General features: G+C 46.8%; 1 protein-coding gene across 1 annotated transcript in view; it reads left to right on the top strand.

The window, feature by feature from the left end:
- vta1 (vesicle (multivesicular body) trafficking 1) overlaps positions 1-25000 on the top strand; it is a gene marked incomplete at its 5' end in the record, with an annotated part of 35017 nt that overhangs the window by 3791 nt on the left and 6226 nt on the right. Inside the window, 2 exons of the mRNA XM_084314083.1 lie at positions 14706-14948; positions 23073-23150. Of these exons, the coding sequence (XP_084170209.1) occupies positions 14706-14948; positions 23073-23150 (321 nt within the window). The remainder of the gene's footprint in view (positions 1-14705; positions 14949-23072; positions 23151-25000) is intronic.

Here is a 25000-nt window from a genome sequence, read left to right as displayed (position 1 = left end):
TGAGGACTGTGTGTAACTAGGAGGGATATGAGGACTGTGTGTAACTAGGAGGGATATGAGGACTGTGTGTCACTAGGAGGGATATGAGGACTGTGTGTAACTAGGAGGGATATGAGGACCGTGTGTAACTAGAAGGGATATGAGGACTGTGTGTCACTAGGAGGGATATGAGGACTGTGTGTAACTAGGAGGGATATGATGACTGTGTGTAACTAGGAGGGATATGAGGACTGTGTAACTAGGAGAGATATGAGGACTGTGTGTAACTAGGAGGGATATGAGGACTGTGTGTAACTAGGAGGGATATGAGGACTGTCTGTAACTAGGAGAGATATGAGGACTGTGTGTAACTAGGAGGGATATGAGGACTGTGTGTAACTAGGAGGGATATGAGGACCATGTGTAACTAGGAGGGATATGAGGACTGTGTGTCACTAGGAGGGATATGAGGACTGTGTGTAACTAGGAGGGATATGAGGACTGTGTGTAACTAGGAGGGATATGAGGACTGTGTGTAACTAGGAGGGATATGAGGACTGTGTGTAACTAGGAGGGATATGAGGACTGTGTGTGTAACTAGGAGGGATATGAGGACTGTGTGTAATTAGGAGGGATATCCGAAAAGACACATTTCAATTGCCTTATGTACATTGACAATAAAATAATCTCCTTCTAAATAAAAATGCACCGTATTGAACAAAGAGAGAGAGAGAGAGAGAGAGAGAGAGCGAGAGAGAGAGAGAGAGAGAACTTGAGCTGAAAGGGAGCTGTCAATCAATAGGGATCTGACGCCCCACAATCCCGTGGCCACAAAAATGTGGCCATGTTTCTGGTGACTCAACTCATTTTTATTTTCCTGTTAACCCAACTTTAATCGTAGTGTCTCTCTCTCTCTCTCTCTCTCTCTCTCTCTCTCTCTCTCTCTCTCTCTCTCTCTCTCTCTCTCTCTCTCTCTCTCTCTCTCTCTCTCTCGCTCTCTCTCTCTCTCTCTCTCTCTCTCTCTATCTCTCTCTATCTCTCTCTATCTCTCTGTCTGTCTGTCTCTATCTCTTTCTATCTCTCTGTCTGTATGTCTGTCTGTCTGTCTGTCTCTCGCTCTTGCTCTCTCTCTCGCTCTCTCACTCTCTCTGTCTCACTCTGTCTCTCTCTCGCTCGCTCTCGCTCTCGCTCTCGCTCTCGCTCTCGCTCTCTCTCTCTCTCTCTCTCTCTCTCTCTCTCTCTCTCTCTCTCTCTCTCTCTCTCTCTCTCTCTCCTGTACTCCACCCAGCCATGTTAGGGTGCGGTTACACCTTTCGTATCATCTTCGTATTGTTGTCATATGCGTTTCGCCGCGACGTTGTGCGCCTCGAGTCACACTTCGTTTTTTTTTCGTTTTTGTCACCCGAGCACACTGATGTAGTACACTGCCAAAGCAGTAGGTGGCAGTAGGTGGCAAACATGAAGGCAATTTCAACCAATCAGAACTTGAATGTGCCTGCAAAGCAAATGTCAACAAGGCGGCCACCATCTTTTGCCTAGTTACCCAATGCAGCAATTCTTTTTCAGCAAAGCCTAATAAAAGTGCAATAAACAAAACGGATACATTCACTGTGTGTTCTGCCTGTCATTTGTTGATGAAACAAAACTAACATCAACACAAGTGACCACCAAGAGCGGATAGTTTAGTCTAAAAAAAGATCGTAGCATTGTTAGCTGCATGCTAACGTCAATGGAGTATGCCATTATAACAATATAGCATTGTGGCTAGAAGCTAACGTTAGCTCACGCTACTTAGCCAGCACCAAACTGATGATATCGCGAGCTATCAGTAGTTAGATAACATTAGAGACAACGCTGTGTGTATTAAACAAAGGTGAATAGATGTTAAGTTGAAAGAGGAGCTCTGAGCTAACAGGGTCTGAATCCTGATAGCTCACGTTAGCCAGCTGCTCATGCAATCGGTAATGCTAGCAGAATGAATGGATGTAAACTTTATTTAACATATTGCATATGGGTACAATACAATACGGCTCAATACAAACAATTGTTAAGGGAATGCAGACTGTTGTAGCTTGGACTGGGGTCCTTATAACAATAACTTGACAACACATGGTAGCTGAAGCTATTTGGGACACGGAGCTATGTCCCAAACACACACACTGTTGTCACCGGAAGGGCACGCAGATGGTATCTACTGCGCATGGGCGTTTTCGCAACAACGGCTCCGTGCAGACTACACGCTGTTGTCGGCGCGTTTTTTAGCGTTTCTCCAAAACGCAAACACAATTTTGCGTTTCAGCCGTATCCACAAAAAAACGCCAAAAAACGCATTTCTGTGTAATAGGGACATGAAACGTATTCAAAAACGTATAAAAAAACGCCACAAATACACTAGTCTAACCATGGCCTTAGTCTATCTTGGCCCTCAGAGGAAATGGTCTAGAGACTAATCACACACACACACACACACACACACACACACACACACACACACACACACACACACACACACACTGATCATGTGTATAGAATGTATGTTTTCATGAGAGAGAGAGAGAAGCTCTGGTTCACTCTGAAGCTCTCTCGCCCAGTCTGTACAGCAGGCAGATGATCTGTAGCTGTGAGCCCCTCCTCCTCTCTGTCATGATGTCATGATGTCGTCATGACAACCCAACCCTGAGCTGCTCCAGACACAGGGAGCTGAGAGAGAGTGAGACAGAGAGAGTGAGACAGAGAGAGAGAGAGAGACAGAGAGAGTGAGAGAGACAGAGAGAGTGAGTGAGACAGAGAGAGAGACAGAGAGAGTGAGAGAGACGGAGTGAGTGAGACAGAGAGATACAGAGTGAGTGAGACAGAGAGAGTGAGACAGTGAGACAGAGAGAGACAGAGTGAGTGAGACAGAGAGAGTGAGAGACAGAGTGAGCTGAGAGAGAGTGAGACAGAGAGAGACAGAGAGAGTGAGACAGAGAGAGAGTGAGACAGAGAGAGAGACAGAGAGAGACCGAGTGAGACAGAGAGAGAGAGAGACAGAGAGAGACATAGAGAGACAGAGAGAGAGAGAGTGAGACAGAGAGAGAGAGTGAGACAGAGAGAGAGACAGATAGAGACAGAGAGAGACAGATAGAGAGATAGAGTGAGACAGAGATAGACAGAGTGAGCTGAGAGAGAGTGAGACAGAGAGAGAGAGAGAGAGAGAGTGAGACAGAGATAGAGAGAGTGAGACAGAGAGTGAGACAGAGAAATACCGAGTGAGACAGAGAGAGAGAGTGAGACAGAGAGAGACAGATAGAGATAGAGTGAGACATAGAGAGAGAGTGAGACAGAGAGAGAGAGAGAGAGAGAGAGAGAGACAGAGAGAGACAGACATAGAGAGAGAGAGATACAGAGAGAGACAGAGTGAGACAGAGAGAGACAGAGTGAGACAGAGATAGATAGTGAGACAGAGAGAGTGAGACAGAGAGAGAGAGAGATAGAGAGAGAGAGAGCGTGAGACAGAGAGAGATAGTGAGACAGAGAGAGAGAGAGAGCTGAGACAGAGTGAGACAGAGAGAGACAGAGAGAGTGAAACAAAGTGAGACAGATAGAGACAGAGAGAGAGAGAGACAGAGTGAGACAGAGAGAGACATAGTGAGACAGAGAGACAGAGAGAGAGAGAGAGAGAGAGAGAGAGAGAGAGAGAGAGAGAGAGAGAGAGAGACAGAGAGAGTGAGACAGAGTGAGACAGAGAGAGACAGAGTGAGAGATACAGAGAGATACAGAGAGAGACAGAGTGAGACAGAGAGAGACGGAGTGAGACAGAGAGAGAGACAGAGATAGACAGAGTGAGACAGAGAGAGTGAGACAGCGAGAGTGAGACAGCGAGAGTGAGACAGAGAGATACAGAGTGAGACAGAGAGATACAGAGTGAGACAGAGAGAGAGAGAGAGAGAGATGAGTTCGTCACCAGCGGTATACGTTGTGGAGTAACGTTACACACGTTGCGATTGATCATGGTTGGATCAAAGCAGGATTGATATAATTTAGTCCTTACCTTCACTAGGAGGTACCCCAAAAAGAATATTCCAATTGTCTGATCCAAGTATTGGTGTCCATCGTGTCGCCAACATAATCCACCACAACAGATGCATCGGGGGCATTTGACGCTTCTCAATGTGATTGGGACAACCGCTCGACTCGCCTGACAAAGAAAAGTGCGCCCGGAGACATTTGAACGTTACACAGGCCAAGATATAAGGTTTCAAAGGGTGCTCGATACTGCCACCTGGGTGGATGCGACCGGTATTGCACTTTGGCAATCTCCGGATGATTCCCCATGTTAACCCCCGAGGCCGTGTGCCTGTAATGAATAGAAATATCGAATAAAATAAATAACGATGAAAACCTGACTATACTCGGGTCTGGCGCTGAACGGTTGGCGAGTTAACCCGACTTTCCTCGCGTCTGGCGCTGATTGAGTTAAGAGGTTAACCATAACCGTTAAGTGAATGTTAAAACTAACTTTAACCCTAACTGTATGTCTTAACCATAACCGTTAACCTCTCTTGGTGGATCAACAGAACAACAGAACTGCTTCTGCTTCAGAACTCTGGTGTATTTATGAGCTACAGGCCCAGGATCTGTCTGTATCTGTCTGTCTGTATATGTCTGTCTGTCTGTCTGTCTGTCTGTCTGTCTGTCTGTCTGTCTGTCTGTCTGTCTGTCTGTCTGTCTGTCTGTCTGTCTGTCTGTGTGTCTGTCTGTATCTCTCTCTCTGTCTGTCCGTCTGTCTGCCTGTCTGTGTGTCTACAGTATATGTCCGTCTGCCCGTCTGTCTGTCCGTCTGCCCGCCCATCATCCTGCCTCACCACCCTGGTCCTCCTGTAGAGGAAATGCAGTTTTATAGCTGGGTCATAAAGTCACTTTAATGGTCTCAGCCAGCGGTGTTTGTCTGTCCCATAAAGTCCCCCCTCTCTCTGGGACCTGCAGGTCCTTCAGCTACAGGCTCACGGCCCCGCTCAGCGTGTCCGAGTTAAAGGACCAGTCTGCTGCACTCAGAGCGAGTTAAAGGACCAGGTCTGTTTGACACGAGGCTCCAAGTCGTTCTTCTTAAAGGACCTGGTCTGTTTGACACGAGGCTCCAAGTCGTTCTTCTTAAAGGACCAGGTCTGTTTGACACAAGGCTCCAAGTCGTTCTTCTTAAAGGACCTGGTCTGTTTGACACGAGGCTCCAAGTCGTTCTTCTTAAAGGACCAGGTCTGTTTGACACGAGGCTCCAAGTCGTTCTTCTTAAAGGACCAGGTCTGTTTGACACGAGGCTCCAAGTCGTTCTTCTTAAAGGACCAGGTCTGTTTGACACGAGGCTCCAAGTCGTTCTTCTTAAAGGACCAGGTCTGTTTGACACAAGGCTCCAAGTCGTTCTTCTTAAAGGACCTGGTCTGTTTGACACGAGGCTCCAAGTCGTTCTTCTTAAAGGACCTGGTCTGTTTGACACGAGGCTCCAAGTCGTTCTTCTTAAAGGACCAGGTCTGTTTGACACGAGGCTCCAAGTCGTTCTTCTTAAAGGACCAGGTCTGTTTGACACGAGGCTCCAAGTCGTTCTTCTTAAAGGACCAGGTCTGTTTGACACAAGGCTCCAAGTCGTTCTTCTTAAAGGACCAGGTCTGTTTGACACGAGGCTCCAAGTCGTTCTTCTTAAAGGACCTGGTCTGTTTGACACGAGGCTCCAAGTCGTTCTTCTTAAAGGACCTGGTCTGTTTGACACAAGGCTCCAAGTCGTTCTTCTTAAAGGACCAGGTCTGTTTGACACGAGGCTCCAAGTCGTTCTTCTTAAAGGACCAGGTCTGTTTGACACGAGGCTCCAAGTCGTTCTTCTTAAATGACCTGGTCTGTTTAACACGAGGCTCCAAGTCGTTCTTCTTAAAGGACCAGGTCTGTTTGACACGAGGCTCCAAGTCGTTCTTCTTAAAGGACCAGGTCTGTTTGACACGAGGCTCCAAGTCGTTCTTCTTAAAGGACCAGGTCTGTTTGACACGAGGCTCCAAGTCGTTCTTCTTAAAGGACCTGGTCTGTTTGACACGAGGCTCCAAGTCGTTCTTCTTAAAGGACCTGGTCTGTTTGACACGAGGCTCCAAGTCGTTCTTCTTAAAGGACCAGGTCTGTTTGACACGAGGCTCCAAGTCGTTCTTTTTAAAGGACCTGGTCTGTTTGACACGAGGCTCCAAGTCGTTCTTCTTAAAGGACCTGGTCTGTTTGACACGAGGCTCCAAGTCGTTCTTCTTAAAGGACCTGGTCTGTTTGACACGAGGCTCCAAGTCGTTCTTCTTAAAGGACCAGGTCTGTTTGACACGAGGCTCCAAGTCGTTCTTCTTAAAGGACCTGGTCTGTTTGACACGAGGCTCCAAGTCGTTCTTCTTAAAGGACCTGGTCTGTTTGACACGAGGCTCCAAGTCGTTCTTCTTAAAGGACCAGGTCTGTTTGACACGAGGCTCCAAGTCGTTCTTCTTAAAGGACCTGGTCTGTTTGACACGAGGCTCCAAGTCATTCTTCTTAAAGGACCTGGTCTGTTTGACACGAGGCTCCAAGTCGTTCTTCTTAAAGGACCAGGTCTGTTTGACACGAGGCTCCAAGTCGTTCTTCTTAAAGGACCTGGTCTGTTTGACACAAGGCTCCAAGTCGTTCTTCTTAAAGGACCTGGTCTGTTTGACACAAGGCTCCAAGTCGTTCTTCTTAAAGGACCTGGTCTGTTTGACACGAGGCTCCAAGTCGTTCTTCTTAAAGGACCTGGTCTGTTTGACACAAGGCTCCAAGTCGTTCTTCTTAAAGGACCAGGTCTGTTTGACACGAGGCTCCAAGTCGTTCTTCTTAAAGGACCAGGTCTGTTTGACACGAGGCTCCAAGTCGTTCTTCTTAAAGGACCAGGTCTGTTTGACACGAGGCTCCAAGTCATTCTTCTTAAAGGACCAGGTCTGTTTGACACGAGGCTCCAAGTCGTTCTTCTTAAAGGACCAGGTCTGTTTGACACGAGGCTCCAAGTCGTTCTTCTTAAAGGACCTGGTCTGTTTGACACGAGGCTCCAAGTCGTTCTTCTTAAAGGACCAGGTCTGTTTGACACAAGGCTCCAAGTCGTTCTTCTTAAAGGACCTGGTCTGTTTGACACGAGGCTCCAAGTCGTTCTTCTTAAAGGACCTGGTCTGTTTGACACGAGGCTCCAAGTCGTTCTTCTTAACGGACCTGGTCTGTTTGACACGAGGCTCCAAGTCGTTCTTCTTAAAGGACCAGGTCTGTTTGACACGAGGCTCCAAGTCGTTCTTCTTAAAGGACCTGGTCTGTTTCACACGAGGCTCCAAGTCGTTCTTCTTAAAGGACCAGGTCTGTTTGACACGAGGCTCCAAGTCGTTCTTCTTAAAGGACCTGGTCTGTTTGACACGAGGCTCCAAGTCGTTCTTCTTAAAGGACCTGGTCTGTTTGACACGAGGCTCCAAGTCGTTCTTCTTAAAGGACCAGGTCTGTTTGACACGAGGCTCCAAGTCGTTCTTCTTAAAGGACCTGGTCTGTTTGACACGAGGCTCCAAGTCGTTCTTCTTAAAGGACCTGGTCTGTTTGACACGAGGCTCCAAGTCGTTCTTCTTAAAGGACCAGGTCTGTTTGACACGAGGCTCCAAGTCGTTCTTCTTAAAGGACCTGGTCTGTTTGACACAAGGCTCCAAGTCGTTCTTCTTAAAGGACCTGGTCTGTTTGACACGAGGCTCCAAGTCGTTCTTCTTAAAGGACCTGGTCTGTTTGACACGAGGCTCCAAGTCGTTCTTCTTAAAGGACCAGGTCTGTTTGACACGAGGCTCCAAGTCGTTCTTCTTAAAGGACCAGGTCTGTTTGACACGAGGCTCCAAGTCGTTCTTCTTAAAGGACCTGGTCTGTTTGACACAAGGCTCCAAGTCGTTCTTCTTAAAGGACCAGGTCTGTTTGACACGTGGCTCCAAGTCGTTCTTCTTAAAGGACCTGGTCTGTTTGACACGAGGCTCCAAGTCGTTCTTCTTAAAGGACCAGGTCTGTTTGACACGAGGCTCCAAGTCGTTCTTCTTAAAGGACCTGGTCTGTTTGACACGAGGCTCCAAGTCGTTCTTCTTAAAGGACCTGGTCTGTTTGACACGAGGCTCCAAGTCGTTCTTCTTAAAGGACCTGGTCTGTTTGACACGAGGCTCCAAGTCATTCTTCTTAAAGGACCAGGTCTGTTTGACACGAGGCTCCAAGTCGTTCTTCTTAAAGGACCTGGTCTGTTTGACACGAGGCTCCAAGTCGTTCTTCTTAAAGGACCTGGTCTGTTTGACACGAGGCTCCAAGTCGTTCTTCTTAAATGACCAGGTCTGTTTGACACGAGGCTCCAAGTCGTTCTTCTTAAAGGACCAGGTCTGTTTGACACGAGGCTCCAAGTCGTTCTTCTTAAAGGACCAGGTCTGTTTGACACGAGGCTCCAAGTCGTTCTTCTTAAAGGACCTGGTCTGTTTGACACGAGGCTCCAAGTCGTTCTTCTTAAAGGACCAGGTCTGTTTGACACGAGGCTCCAAGTCGTTCTTCTTAAAGGACCAGGTCTGTTTGACACGAGGCTCCAAGTCGTTCTTCTTAAAGGACCAGGTCTGTTTGACACGAGGCTCCAAGTCGTTCTTCTTAAAGGACCAGGTCTGTTTGACACGAGGCTCCAAGTCGTTCTTCTTAAAGGACCTGGTCTGTTTGACACAAGGCTCCAAGTCGTTCTTCTTAAAGGACCTGGTCTGTTTGACACGAGGCTCCAAGTCGTTCTTCTTAAAGGACCTGGTCTGTTTGACACGAGGCTCCAAGTCGTTCTTCTTAAAGGACCAGGTCTGTTTGACACGAGGCTCCAAGTCGTTCTTCTTAAAGGACCTGGTCTGTTTGACACGAGGCTCCAAGTCGTTCTTCTTAAAGGACCTGGTCTGTTTGACACAAGGCTCCAAGTCGTTCTTCTTAAAGGACCAGGTCTGTTTGACACGAGGCTCCAAGTCGTTCTTCTTAAAGGACCTGGTCTGTTTGACACGAGGCTCCAAGTCGTTCTTCTTAAAGGACCTGGTCTGTTTGACACGAGGCTCCAAGTCGTTCTTCTTAAAGGACCTGGTCTGTTTGACACGAGGCTCCAAGTCGTTCTTCTTAAAGGACCTGGTCTGTTTGACACGAGGCTCCAAGTCGTTCTTCTTAAAGGACCTGGTCTGTTTGACACGAGGCTCCAAGTCGTTCTTCTTAAAGGACCTGGTCTGTTTGACACGAGGCTCCAAGTCGTTCTTCTTAAAGGACCAGGTCTGTTTGACACGAGGCTCCAAGTCGTTCTTCTTAAAGGACCAGGTCTGTTTGACACGAGGCTCCAAGTCGTTCTTCTTAAAGGACCTGGTCTGTTTGACACGAGTCTCCAAGTCGTTCTTCTTAAAGGACCTGGTCTGTTTGACACGAGGCTCCAAGTCGTTCTTCTTAAAGGACCAGGTCTGTTTGACACGAGGCTCCAAGTCGTTCTTCTTAAAGGACCTGGTCTGTTTGACACGAGGCTCCAAGTCGTTCTTCTTAAAGGACCTGGTCTGTTTGACACGAGGCTCCAAGTCGTTCTTCTTAAAGGACCTGGTCTGTTTGACACAAGGCTCCAAGTCGTTCTTCTTAAAGGACCAGGTCTGTTTGACACGAGGCTCCAAGTCGTTCTTCTTAAAGGACCAGGTCTGTTTGACACGTCGTGGCTCCAAGTCGTTCTTCTTAAAGGACCAGGTCTGTTTGACACAAGGCTCCAAGTCGTTCTTCTTAAAGGACCTGGTCTGTTTGACACGAGGCTCCAAGTCGTTCTTCTTAAAGGACCAGGTCTGTTTGACACGAGGCTCCAAGTCGTTCTTCTTAAAGGACCTGGTCTGTTTGACACGAGGCTCCAAGTCGTTCTTCTTAAAGGACCTGGTCTGTTTGACACGAGGCTCCAAGTCGTTCTTCTTAAAGGACCAGGTCTGTTTGACACGAGGCTCCAAGTCGTTCTTCTTAAAGTACCAGGTCTGTTTGACACGAGGCTCCAAGTCGTTATTCTTAAAGGACCAGGTCTGTTTGACACGAGGCTCCAAGTCGTTCTTCTTAAAGGACCTGGTCTGTTTGACACGAGGCTCCAAGTCGTTCTTCTTAAAGGACCTGGTCTGTTTGACACGAGGCTCCAAGTCGTTCTTCTTAAAGGACCAGGTCTGTTTGACACGAGGCTCCAAGTCGTTCTTCTTAAAGGACCAGGTCTGTTTGACACGAGGCTCCAAGTCGTTCTTCTTAAAGGACCAGGTCTGTTTGACACGAGGCTCCAAGTCGTTCTTCTTAAAGGACCTGGTCTGTTTGACACGAGGCTCCAAGTCGTTCTTCTTAAAGGACCTGGTCTGTTTGACACGAGGCTCCAAGTCGTTCTTCTTAAAGGACCTGGTCTGTTTGACACGAGGCTCCAAGTCATTCTTCTTAAAGGACCTGGTCTGTTTGACACGAGGCTCCAAGTCGTTCTTCTTAAAGGACCAGGTCTGTTTGACACGAGGCTCCAAGTCGTTCTTCTTAAAGGACCAGGTCTGTTTGACACGAGGCTCCAAGTCGTTCTTCTTAAAGGACCTGGTCTGTTTGACACGAGGCTCCAAGTCGTTCTTCTTAAAGGACCAGGTCTGTTTGACACGAGGCTCCAAGTCGTTCTTCTTAAAGGACCAGGTCTGTTTGACACGAGGCTCCAAGTCGTTCTTCTTAAAGGACCTGGTCTGTTTGACACGAGGCTCCAAGTCGTTCTTCTTAAAGGACCTGGTCTGTTTGACACGAGGCTCCAAGTCGTTCTTCTTAAAGGACCAGGTCTGTTTGACACGAGGCTCCAAGTCGTTCTTCTTAAAGGACCTGGTCTGTTTGACACGAGGCTCCAAGTCGTTCTTCTTAAAGGACCTGGTCTGTTTGACACGAGGCTCCAAGTCGTTCTTCTTAAAGGACCTGGTCTGTTTGACACGAGGCTCCAAGTCGTTCTTCTTAAAGGACCTGGTCTGTTTGACACGAGGCTCCAAGTCGTTCTTCTTAAAGTACCAGGTCTGTTTGACACGAGGCTCCAAGTCGTTCTTCTTAAAGGACCAGGTCTGTTTGACACGAGGCTCCAAGTCGTTCTTCTTAAAGGACCTGGTCTGTTTGACACAAGGCTCCAAGTCGTTCTTCTTAAAGGACCTGGTCTGTTTGACACGAGGCTCCAAGTCGTTCTTCTTAAAGGACCTGGTCTGTTTGACACGAGGCTCCAAGTCGTTCTTCTTAAAGGACCAGGTCTGTTTGACATTAGGCTCCAAGTCGTTCTTCTTAAAGGACCTGGTCTGTTTGACACGAGGCTCCAAGTCGTTCTTCTTAAAGGACCTGGTCTGTTTGACACGAGGCTCCAAGTCGTTCTTCTTAAAGTACCTGGTCTGTTTGACACGAGGCTCCAAGTCGTTCTTCTTAAAGGACCTGGTCTGTTTGACACGAGGCTCCAAGTCGTTCTTCTTAAAGGACCTGGTCTGTTTGACACGAGGCTCCAAGTCGTTCTTCTTAAAGGACCTGGTCTGTTTGACACGAGGCTCCAAGTCGTTCTTCTTAAAGTACCTGGTCTGTTTGACACGAGGCTCCAAGTCGTTCTTCTTAAAGGACCAGGTCTGTTTGACACGAGGCTCCAAGTCGTTCTTCTTAAAGGACCTGGTCTGTTTGACACGAGGCTCCAAGTCGTTCTTCTTAAAGGACCTGGTCTGTTTGACACAAGGCTCCAAGTCGTTCTTCTTAAAGGACCTGGTCTGTTTGACACGAGGCTCCAAGTCGTTCTTCTTAAAGGACCTGGTCTGTTTGACACGAGGCTCCAAGTCGTTCTTCTTAAAGGACCTGGTCTGTTTGACACGAGGCTCCAAGTCGTTCTTCTTAAAGGACCAGGTCTGTTTGACACAAGGCTCCAAGTCGTTCTTCTTAAAGGACCTGGTCTGTTTGACACGAGGCTCCAAGTCGTTCTTCTTAAAGGACCTGGTCTGTTTGACACAAGGCTCCAAGTCGTTCTTCTTAAAGGACCAGGTCTGTTTGACACGAGGCTCCAAGTCGTTCTTCTTAAAGGACCTGGTCTGTTTGACACGAGGCTCCAAGTCGTTCTTCTTAAAGGACCAGGTCTGTTTGACACGAGGCTCCAAGTCGTTCTTCTTAAAGGACCAGGTCTGTTTGACACGAGGCTCCAAGTCGTTCTTCTTAAAGGACCTGGTCTGTTTGACACGAGGCTCCAAGTCGTTCTTCTTAAAGGACCTGGTCTGTTTGACACGAGGCTCCAAGTCGTTCTTCTTAAAGGACCAGGTCTGTTTGACACGAGGCTCCAAGTCGTTCTTCTTAAAGGACCTGGTCTGTTTGACACGAGGCTCCAAGTCGTTCTTCTTAAAGGACCAGGTCTGTTTGACACGAGGCTCCAAGTCGTTCTTCTTAAAGGACCTGGGCCCTCCTTTATCAATAATGCGTAGAAAGTGTTCTATTTTCGTTCCTAAGCACGGAATTTAGAATGTCTCTACGCACAGAAAAATCGGGACTTATCAACCGTGTGTGCGCAGGTCGTACGTACACTGTGTTGATAAATACCAATGTTCTTACCGTCTATGCTCGTGCATGATCGTAAACATTTGCATACTGAACCGCCCCTAATTAACCATATATGGTCATGAAACACCCCCATGGAATGTAGAATAATGGACTAAGCGGACTTGAAACTTCACTGAGAGCGAGTCCTCCGTGATCAATCTCGCTCTATAGTATTTAGCTTTTTATTTGAAACAATATTTAATCGCGTTTGGAGGTGGGTGTTCTGCGTCTGCCCCCCCGTGCCAAACAAGCAGGCCAACCGCGCTCTAAAGGGCTCTTGTTCGCGCGTGAGCCCGTTATAATTGCGCTCCTGTTGGGTCGTTCGTTGGGTTGGTCAGAGTCATTAACTATGGCTTCAGTGGATAACCCCGATCACCTGCATTTAAGCGATATTTTAATTACAGATACCCCAGTAATAACATAATACAATTTAATTCTATACAATGTGTGCCTTCCTCCCGGTCACCAGCAACGACATGTGTCAGACTCAGATTCAGATTCCTTTATTGAGCCATTTGTGTAAAACACATTGGTAATTGTTGCAGCAATACAGTGTATGCATTCTTTCTTTTTTCACAGTAAACAAACACCAACACAGACAAGAAACGAAAACAGTGCAGTGGGGGATTAATCAATAAATAAAATACATATATATATATATATAAAGTGAAGTGTGCAGAGATCCAGTACGGACTAGTGCAGTGCAGTCAATGTCATTGTGCCAGTGTCACTTGGGGGCAGAGGGGGGGGGGGGGGGTACCGAGGGGGGGGGGGGGGGGGGGGGGGGGGGGGGCTGAGGCATTGATCAGCCTGGCGGCTGAGGGGAAGAAGCTCAGTCTGTGTCGAGCTTTCACAGCCTTTGGGATCCTCAGCCTTCTCCCAGAGGGGAGCAGGGTGAAGAGGCTGTGACCGGGGTGGGATGGGTCGGCCATGGGATGGGTCAGCCAAATGCACATCGCAACATTGACTGAGTGGAATCCCTTTCTATTCACATAATAACTGAGTTTGTGATGGAGCTTTGACAGCTACATGGGTGGTACAGTAACAGTCTATCGCTCGATCCATCTCCAATATCACGATGGACCGTGCCGGTGGCCAAAGACCCGAGGGTGGAGAGGACTTGAATGTGCACGGGGATGGCATTTGTGCGTTTTGTTCCACGCTCCAATTTGGGTCCCAAATTGCGGTACAAATCAAGGAGAATGTGTCTCGGGTAGCGGACTCTAGTTAATATTATGTTCTCTTGGTAAATAGACTGTCCTATCTGAAAACAGCTCCCCGCCGATAACGCTGTATAGATAAACCATGCTGCATTCATTCGGAAAGAAAGACCTATTCCAAATGCTATAGGGTTTGACAATAATTACTGTACACTACTGTCGCTATTTTACAATTAACTATAATGAATTACGGGTCATACAGAACGCGTCAGTGTTGATTATTGAAACGAATGCATGAAAGTCCGTCTTATGTTGCAGTCTTCATATTCTACCGCCGGGCGCCAGGTACGCACGGTCTGAGCTGTGCGTAGATATACGCACAATCTCAAGCACACGTTCATGTTGATAAGTCCCACACTTTTGCTTAGAAATGACCGTACGCACGGTTTACGCACATATCTGTGCGTACGCACCATTGATAAACGAGGGCCCAGGTCTGTTTGACATGTGGGTTCCAAGTCATTCTTCATAACCGCTCAAGCATACCCCGCATTTAGCATAACACGTCTGACGATTGCATACCCAAAGTAATAATTAGCTATTTATTATACTTTATACTTATAGCACACTGGTCTCTTTTGAAAAGTAACATTCTGTTTCTTACACAATAATGACGAGTGCTGATGTAATAGAGAAACGGAGGTTTGAACACACTGAGATTAAATATTTGCTCCTTACTTTTGTGTTGAGTTGTTCAGGCTAAATGTATCCTGATAAATTTTATTGGCATCTGGTTTGATTTTATGGGAATAAACCACCAGGAACCACATTCCAGTGGAGTGGAAGTAGATTAAACTCAGTCAGAGATATTTAAATACTTCTTTACAATCTAGGCTCTCTCTCTCTCTCTCTCTCTCTCTCTCTCTCTCTCTCTCTCTCTCTCTCTCTCTCTCTCACTCTCACTCTCACTCTCACTCTCACTCTCTCTAGATGATGAGTATGGAGCAGGGCCGTCTGTCTCATCTCCGGGGCCCCACCAGGGCGCTGGAGGTTCCTTCAGAGGGGGCCCTCCGTTTCCCCAGGACCAGGGGTTTGGGAGCCCAGGAGGGCCCCCCCCAGGGATCGGGTTCACCCCCGGGTTCACGGGGCCCCCACCCAACTACAACAACATCCACGTCCCCCCAGGGGCCCACGCTCCTGCTAACACCCCCGCTGAGCTGCCCCCCCATGCAGGTACACAAGGACCCCCACACACACACACTCACACTCACACTCACACACATACACACACTCTCTCTCACACACATACAGATACATACACACACACACTTGAGGGTGTGTAGTTAGAAGATGCAGAGCGAAGGGGTCTGGAGGGTGTGTAGTTAGAAGATGCAGAGCGAAGGGGTCTGGCGGGTGTGTAGTTAGAAGATGCAGAGCGTAGGGGTCTGGAGGGTGTGTAGTTAGAAGATGCAGAGCGTAGGGGTCTGGAGGGTGTGTAGTTAGAAGATGCAGAGCGTAGGGGTCTGGAGGGTGTGTAGTTAGACGATGCAGAGCGTAGGGGTCTGGAGGGTGTGTAGTTAGAAGATGCAGAGCGTAGGGGTCTGGAGGGTGTGTAGTTAGAAGATGCAGAGCGTAGGGGTCTGGAGGGTGTGTAGTTAGAAGATGCAGAGCGTAGGGGTCTTGAGGGTGTGTAGTTAGAAGATGCAGAGCGTAGGGGTCTTGAGGGTGTGTAGTTAGAAGATGCAGAGCGTAGGGGTCTTGAGGGTGTGTAGTTAGAAGATGCAGAGCGTAGGGGTCTTGAGGGTGTGTAGTTAGAAGATGCAGAGCGTAGGGGTCTTGAGGGTGTGTAGTTAGAAGATGCAGAGCGAAGGGGTCTGGAGGGTGTGTAGTTAGAAGATGCAGAGCGTAGGGGTCTTGAGGGTGTGTAGTTAGAAGATGCAGAGCGTAGGGGTCTTGAGGGTGTGTAGTTAGAAGATGCAGAGCGAAGGGGTCTTGAGGGTGTGTAGTTAGAAGATGCAGAGCGTAGGGGTCTTGAGGGTGTGTAGTTAGAAGATGCAGAGCGAAGGGGTCTTGAGGGTGTGTAGTTAGAAGATGCAGAGCGTAGGGGTCTGGAGGGTGTGTAGTTAGAAGATGCAGAGCGTAGGGGTATTGAGGGTGTGTAGTTAGAAGATGCAGAGCGTAGGGGTCTTGAGGGTGTGTAGTTAGAAGATGCAGAGCGTAGGGGTCTTGAGGGTGTGTAGTTAGAAGATGCAGAGCGTAGGGGTCTTGAGGGTGTGTAGTTAGAAGATGCAGAGCGAAGGGGTCTTGAGGGTGTGTAGTTAGAAGATGCAGAGCGTAGGGGTCTTGAGGGTGTGTAGTTAGAAGATGCAGAGCGAAGGGGTCTTGAGGGTGTGTAGTTAGAAGATGCAGAGTGTAGGGGTCTTGAGGGTGTGTAGTTAGAAGATGCAGAGCATAGGGGTCTTGAGGGTGTGTAGTTAGAAGATGCAGAGCGTAGGGGTCTTGAGGGTGTGTAGTTAGAATATGCAGAGCGTAGGGGTCTTGAGGGTGTGTAGTTAGAAGATGCAGAGCGTAGGGGTCTTGAGGGTGTGTAGTTAGAAGATGCAGAGCGTAGGGGTCTTGAGGGTGTGTAGTTAGAAGATGCAGAGCGTAGGGGTCTTGAGGGTGTGTAGTTAGAAGATGCAGAGCGTAGGGGTCTTGAGGGTGTGTAGGTAGAAGATGTAGAGCGTAGGGGTCCTGAGGGTGTGTAGTTAGAAGATGCAGAGCTTAGGGGTCTTGAGGGTGTGTAGTTAGTAGATGCAGAGCGTAGGGGTCTTGAGGGTGTGTAGTTAGAAGGTGCAGAGCGTAGCGGTCTTGAGGGTGTGTAGTTAGACGATGCAGAGCGTAGGGGTCTGGAGGGTGTGTAGTTAGAAGATGCAGAGCGTAGGGGTCTTGAGGGTGTGTAGTTAGAAGATGCAGAGTGTAGGGGTCTTGAGGGTGTGTAGTTAGAAGGTGCAGAGCGTAGCGGTCTTGAGGGTGTGTAGTTAGACGATGCAGAGCGTAGGGGTCTGGAGGGTGTGTAGTTAGAAGATGCAGAGCGTAGGGGTCTTGAGGGTGTGTAGTTAGAAGAGGCAGAGCGTAGGGGTCTTGAGGGTGTGTAGTTAGAAGATGCAGAGCGTAGGGGTCTTGAGGGGGTGTCAGGATCAGTAGCTAACCCTAACCCACGCTGTTCCTCACCACTCCGGAGTACACTTCACTGAGCTGCATTAACTGCGGTCGAGAACCGAGCTGGACGCCTAACCGTCCCTGTTTTTACGACGATCTCCCTGGGGGTCTATTAATTTCCAGCCGACATTGCTTGGCTTGAGATATTAAATGCACTCCTCACTCATGCTGAGCTTTCATTGGTTAATGCCAAGTGTTCGTAGCCATCAGTTTGACGCCGTCCAATAAATGTCCCCTTTTTTCCCCCCCTTTTGATTTATTTATTTCAACATTTAATATTACGCTGTAAAAACGTTTCACGTGGATTTAACGTGTTCTGCTGGCACCGGCCTCACCAGTAAAACGTTGTTTGTTTACAGTATGTTTACTGTGTTTCAGAGTAAAATACTGTCCGTAAATGAGCAGTTCTTTACTGTGTTTAATTGAAATTGCAGCATTATAGGGCGGCTGGGTGGCGCAGCGGACATTGCGCTCGTCACCAACAAGAGAGACACCGGTATCTAATCCGGCTGTCGGCGTTGCCTCCGGCTTGGGCCGGTCGTCATACTGACTCAATTGGCAGAGTTAGCGGGTGGGAAGTCGATGGGTGGAAGTCTGGTCGTTGTGGACAGCGACTCCTACAGGTCGGTCAGGGCGCCTGCACAGCAGAGACAGGAAGTGGCGGGGTCAGTGTGAGCCTCCCACACGTTACACCTCGCCAGTGAGAGTCCGCGCTGGCAGGTGAAAAGAAGTGGCTGGCTGCCTCCACACGTATCGGAGGGGACACGTGATAGATTCTTCAACCCTCCCTACGACCGACCAGTGGGGGGCACATGCGAACAACGATCAAGACAGGGGAGGGGATAATTGGCACGAGAGGTAAAATTGGGAAAATCACAGAAAAAGGAGGAGAAAAAGTAGATAAAAAAAAATGTGCAGCATTATTCCATCAGCGGCTTTGCCAGTATATTATTGTATATTATCTACAATAATGTACATGTATATATAGTATTTAGTCATTATTACTGTATTTGACTGTGAATAAACAGTCAATTACACCTGGGCACCAAAAGTCATACCTGTGTAGACATTGGTCTACAGGTGGTGTTCACCAGGTTCCGTGCAGATTGGGGAAACTGTAGGAGAGGGAGCAGCATCTTAAACGTCGGAGCAGGTTTCTCCCCCTGAGCTCAGGAGCGAGGAGCGCTGGGAGTCCTTCTGGAGAATGTCCCCCGACAGAGGGGGGGGGGGGGGTTACAATGGCAGCTTATCGAACAAGTCTCCACCTCTGGGACTAAGTCTCACACTCCATGAGAAGCTGTGTGTGTGTGTGTTTGTGTGTGTGTGTGTGTGTGTGTGTGTGTGTGTGTGTACTTTGGCAGGTGAGACGTGGTCTAATCATTTCCTCCATGCAGCTCTTTGTGTTGTGTAACTCGCTGTGTGTGTGGTGTGTGTGGTGTGTGTGGTCACTCGCTGTGTGTGTGTGTGTGTATGGTGTGTGTGGTGTGTGTGGTCACTCGCTGTGTGTGTGTATGTGTGTGTGTGGTCACTCGCTGTGTGTGTGTGTGTGTATGGTGTGTGTGGTGTGTGTGGTCACTCGCTGTGTGTGTGTATGGTGTGTGTGGTCACTCGCTGTATGTGTGTGTATGTGTGTGTGTGGTGTGTGTGGTCACTCGCTGTGTGTGTGTGTGTGTATGGTGTGTGTGGTGTGTGTGGTCACTCGCTGTGTGTATGGTGTGTGTGTGTGGTGTGTGTGGTCACTCGCTGTGTGTGTGTGTATGGTGTGTGTGGTCACTCGCTGTGTGTGTGTGTATGGTGTGTGTGGTGTGTGTGGTCACTCGCTGTGTGTGTGTGTATGGTGTGTGTGTGTGTGTGTGTATGGTGTGTGTGTATGGTGTGTGTGGTGTGTGTGGTCACTCGTCACACTCAGACACTCAGTCACTCGAACAGAGCACGGTGTGCCCGGTGGTTAGGGGGCAACAGTGGCTCAGGAGGTATAGCGGTCGTCTGGTAATCATCACAAGGTTCCCGGTTAGATTCCGGCTCATGTGTGTCGAAGTGTCCTTGAGCAAAGACACTTAACCCCTAACTGCTCCTGATGAACGGCGGCTCCTTGCAGGTCGTCTCCGCCCTCAGTGTGTAGAATAGAATAGAACTTTAACACATTGACCGCCAGCAGCAGGGGGCGCTGATACCCCATTCATCGCCAGGTCTTTATTCAATGGATATAGTTTTAGACTGCGACATTTTGCGAGTGCTTAAAATATATATATATATATATCTATGGGTCTAATAACGCCGTCGAGTCTCAGTGAGTTGCTTCTAGTCAACATGCCCGACACAGATTGTTTTTTCATCCGTACATTTCCGTTTTATACCGTTTTGAATAGAGTATGGTTTGGGTGTTTTTCAGTAACTCCAGGGAAAAGCAGAGAAAAAGGCGTTTTACTGTAATCCAGTCATCACGTTGTAATTTTTCGGCTGATTATCTAATCATCCTGAAATCAACGCTAGATTATCACTATTATGTCTCCTCGTCCCTGTTAACTTTCACGGTTAACCTTTCACTACCACACTACAGAAGGTTAACCCTTTCACTACCACACTACAGAAGGTTAACCTTTCACTACCACACTACAGAAGGTTAACCTTTCACTACCACACTACAGAAGGTTAACCCTTTCACTACCACACTACAGAAGGTTAACCTTTCACTACCACACTACATAAGGTTAACCTTTCACTACCACACTACAGAAGGTTAACCCTTTCACTACCACACTACATAAGGTTAACCTTTCACTACCACACTACAGAAGGTTAAACCTTTCACTACCACACTACAGAAGGTTAACCTTTCACTACCACACTACAGAAGGTTAACCCTTTCACTACCACACTACAGAAGGTTAACCTTTCACTACCACACTACAGAAGGTTAACCTTTCACTACCACACTACAGAAGGTTAACCTTTCACTACCACACTACAGAAGGTTAACCTTTCACTACCACACTACAGAAGGTTAACCCTTTCACTACCACAGTACATAAGGTTAACCTTTCACTACCACACTACATAAGGTTAACCCTTTCACTACCACACTACAGAAGGTTAACCTTTCACTACCACACTACAGAAGGTTAACCCTTTCACTACCACACTACAGAAGGTTAACCTTTCACTACCACACTACAGAAGGTTAACCTTTCACTACCACACTACAGACGGTTAACCCTTTCACTACCACACTACATAAGGTTAACCTTTCACTACCACACTACATAAGGTTAACCCTTTCACTACCATACTACAGAAGGTTAATCCTTTCACTACCACACTACAGAAGGTTAAACCTTTCACTACCACACTACAGACGGTTAACCCTTCACTACCACACTACAGACGGTTAACCCTTTCACTACCACACTACATAAGGTTAACCCTTTCACTACCACACTACAGAAGGTTAACCTTTTACTACCACACTACAGAAGGTTAACCTTTCACTACAACACTACAGAAGGTTAACCTTTCACTACCACACTACAGACGGTTAACCCTTCACTACCACACTACAGATGGTTAACCATTCACTACCACACTACAGGGTTAACACAGGGGGCTCTAGGGTACAGAAAGCATGGTCTGAGAGGAACAACACCCTGGAGCCAGACAGCCAGACCACTTGGTATCTGTGTTGATCCAATCACTGCTGTAGATCCACAAGGGATGTTGATCCAACCAGAAGTGTTGTTGTTGATAGACCCGGAGTGTGTATCCAATCATGCACAGTGTTAACATTATCATCAGCCATGTTGGTTCAGGCGCGCGTGTGTGTGTGTGTGTGCATGTGCGTGTGTGTGTGCGTGTGTGTGTGTGTGTGTGGTCAGAGCAACAGAAGGTTTTCTGTGCTGCATTGTTATGGAGGATATTACTGGATGAACAGTTCAAGAATGATAGGATGGCAACATTATTTGGATACTAATATTAAAATATTATCTCCTGGTCACTCTACAAAGTCTCACTCTCTGTCTCTCTCTCTCTCTCTCTCTCTCTCTCTCTCTCTCTCTCTCTCTCTCTCTCTCTCTCGCTGTTTCACTCTCTCACTCTCTCCCTCTCTCTCTCTCTCTGTCTCTCTCCCCCCCTTTCTCTCTCTCTCTCTCTCTCCCTATCTGTCTCTCTCTCCCCCCCCCCTCTCTCTCTCTCTCTCTCTCTCTCTCTCTCTCTCTCTCTCTCTCTCTCTGTCTCTCTCTCTCTCTCCCTCTCTGTCTCTCTCCCCTCCTCTAAGAGACGACTTATTCCTATCAAATACTTCTTTTATAGTTGACATGTCAATAGTATTACAATTAATGTGATAGAAATATTATCATGTCATTATAGATCTGTGTTGAAATACATATGATATCTCTGACAGGCTTGACTAGTTTAACACTAGCTAGTTAACTTACAGCCCAAAGACACACTGGGGCGACAGTCTGGCTGATGTTCTTAAAACAACCTCAAGGGCCGGGAGGACAGTTTGACTTAGATAGACATCTCCAAGTAAATCACATCTTGTGCTTTTCTTGTTTAATCTCGACTCCAGTCTTGTGTCAGGGCGACACACCCTTAGACCCATCTTCTGTTTGATCTTCTCTTCTCTGTTAAATCTATGTTTACCTGTTTGGTCATCTTAATGTGCATCGTGTCGTGTTCAGTGATGTATTTAATAGGGATGCTCGATATTGGCTTTTTTACCGATACCGATATTCCGATATTGTCCAACTCTTAATTTCCGATACCGATATCAACCGATACCGATATATGCAGGGTTTCCCCCCAAAAAAACGGAATAATTTCAGGTAACTAATAATTTCACTGGATGCATTCAAAAGGCTTTCTAAATGTAAGCATTATCTGTGCAAAATATGATAATTAAAAAAGTAAAAATTAACATTACATATCTCTTGTTGTTGAATTAAACCAACATGCATACTTTTGACAATAAATAAAATAAGAATTGGTTCTTACTTGCTTGCCTGGGTAAATAAAGGTTAAATAAATGTAAAAAAATATATATATTGTTATTGTTTTTTTTTTTTTTATTGTTTTTTTCTCGGTGCCGATATTTTCCGATATCACATTTTACTGCCGATATCGGCCGATAATATCGGACATCCCTAGTATTTAATTGTACGTCTGACCAAGGTTCTGTCTCTGTCCTGGTCAGACGCTTGTGTACACTTGTCTCTGATTTGTAACCGAGGACTTTTCTGTGATCACAGAAATAAATATATGTTCATTTTTACAACTCGACTCGATCTGAATCACTCATCCTCTTCTTAAACTTTCTAACCACTTCTAGCACATCACTCTCTCAAACTCCACCGAGGAACATTGAGTTGCTGTTTGTTGGTGAATCCGAATCGGACGTCTCACCCTCCTCAGGGAGGTCCATTTCCTTATAGCCAAATTTGGGCCTACATTTTTTTGTGGAGGATATCTTCAGTGTTGCAGGATTTTTGGAGAGAGCGTGGCGCTCGAGACAAAACACACTATATCCTATATAATTTTATATGAATTCATCTTGTTTCTCTGTTTACATACATTGCATACAGCTTGTTATATTACGTTTTATTGTGTTTTCTTTTTTTTGTGGCCATCTTGGTCTATATATATATATATATATATATATATATCTTATTGTCAATGTCAAGTATACTATTATCTACTTATTGTTTGTCTTGTAAGCCCATATGGGCTGGGCATACACCTCTATGTAAGACGAGATTAAACTCATTAACAATGTCCTCTATATTTTGTGTGTGTGTGTGTGTCTCTGTATGTGTGTGTGTGTGTGTCTCTGTATGTGTGTGTGTGTCTGTATGTGTGTGTGTGTCTCTGTATGTGTGTGTGTGTGTGTGTGTGTGTGTGTCTCTGTATGTGTGTGTGTGTCTCTGTATGTGTGTGTCTGTGTGTCTGTATGTGTGTGTCTCTGTATGTGTGTATGTGTGTCTGTATGTGTGTGTGTGTCTCTGTATGTGTGTGTGTGTGTGTGTGTGTGTGTCTGTATGTGTGTGTGTGTCTCTGTATGTGTGTGTGTGTGTCTGTATGTGTGTGTGTGTCTCTGTATGTGTGTGTGTGTCTGTATGTGTGTGTGTGTGTCTCTGTATGTGTATGTGTGTGTGTGTGTAGGAGAACCCATGAAACCAGTGCCTGTGCCCAGAAGTGTGCCTCCTGTTGACCCCTCCCTGCTCAATGCCAACCAAGAGGGTGAGACACACACACACACACACACACACACACACACACACACACACACACACACACACACACACACACACACACACAGAGACACAGTAGGGTTGAGCCCGAACGTTCGGACCTTCGTTCGTTACGTTGGCATTCGAATTCTAAATCAACATTCGAATTTAGAATTTTTTTATCTTTTATTATTATTTAAAAAATGTATGCGTCTATTCATTCTGTGGGGTTTTTCTTCACAGTTGCAGTCAAGATTAGGCCACACTAATATTATAGTATTAACACCGATGAGTTATATTCATTAACACTTTGACTGCCGGGACACGTCTTTTCACGTCTTTGCTGGCCATGCTAAAGTTGCCGGGGGACGCTGTACAGCGTCCTTATATCAATATTTCAAAAATCTGTGATCGGATTCATATTCCCCCTCCGCTGGCCTGAGATCCACCAGCAGGACCCACTGAGCTCTCTGGCGGTTCAGGAGCGCCATCTGGTGGCCGATCGGCGCAATCGCCACACAGGATATTGAATAGAGGTTGTCATGACGACCGTAGTACTTCCGGGCGCTCGCTATGGTTCATGGGACTCTGGCTCGTCACGCTACACGGTGATCGATTGGCAATAACTCGATAAACAACATGATTTGGACGTATATACCATTATACAAGCTGGAGATGGACCGGGTAAAAATATATCCCATAATGATAAAATTTCTACTCGACGATGATCGCCCAACGGCGCGCGGAGACTGGGGTGAGTTTTAGCGTGTAACGTTACCGTCTTAGATACTAACTGCTATTATCAACATTTGACCCACATTAGATGATTGGTATAACGCTGCCCACGGAATTATAAACGCCCCCTCGCCCATCCGGTCAACATCAGATGACGTGTAGTAACTTCTAGAAGTACGTCTAGTTGGAATTTTTTATATCGCGCTGATTGCTATCAAACTGTATTTCATCATCAATATAATGCATTTGGGGCTATATATCACGTTCTGGAGAAAGCTGCAGAAAGAGATGAAAACATACTTATACATTAGACCATACTTTACTATGAATATGTGAATGAAAAAGTTTAACGTTGCTACACAATGAACAATACATATAGGACTTTGAATGGGCCATAATAATGGCAATTTAGCAATAGAATTTAAAAAGTTATAGCCCTGCAAAGAAGGGGACTTTCTCCATAGACAAATAGCGCTGGCAATCTATGGTATATCATTAATTTAACCCAAGGCAACCAAAGTGTTAAAGAAAGTTGATTTAATAAAAAAAAAAAAAAAAAAAAAAAACGAATTTAATCAGATTAATGACTATTCAAATTGAGGATTTAGTTTGAGGATATTTATATATAAAAAAAAGTTCGAAGCCCAAAAACAGGCTTCGGGGACAGCTCTACACACCACCAATACAGACTGCCACACAGAAAGTGTAAAAAAAATGGTTGTGTAGCAAAAGGTTAAAGGTTTATATTTATATAACAGCTTTTATCCAAAGCGCTTTTCAAGCGTTTCTCGCCTCACATCCACTCAGTCACTCAGTCACTCAGTCACTCACTCACTCACTCACTCACTCACTCACTCGCTCGCTCACTCAGTCACTCACTCACTCACTCACTCGCTCGCTCACTCAGTCACTCGCTCACTCACTCACTCACTCACTCGCTCGCTCACTCACTCACTCACTCGCTCGCTCACTCACTCACTCACTCACTCACTCGCTCACTCGCTCACTCAGTCACTCGCTCACTCACTCACTCCACTCGCTCGCTCACTCACTCACTCACTCGCTCGCTCACTCAGTCACTCACTCACTCACTCGCTCGCTCGCTCACTCAGTCACTCACTTGCT

This window comes from Notolepis coatsorum, assembly GCF_963971535.1.
Source record: "Notolepis coatsorum genome assembly, chromosome: 5".
Taxonomy (NCBI): Eukaryota; Metazoa; Chordata; class Actinopteri; order Aulopiformes; family Paralepididae; genus Notolepis; species Notolepis coatsorum.
The sequence above is the reverse complement of the archived record's forward strand: the minus strand, read 5'-3'. Positions and strand labels throughout refer to the sequence as shown.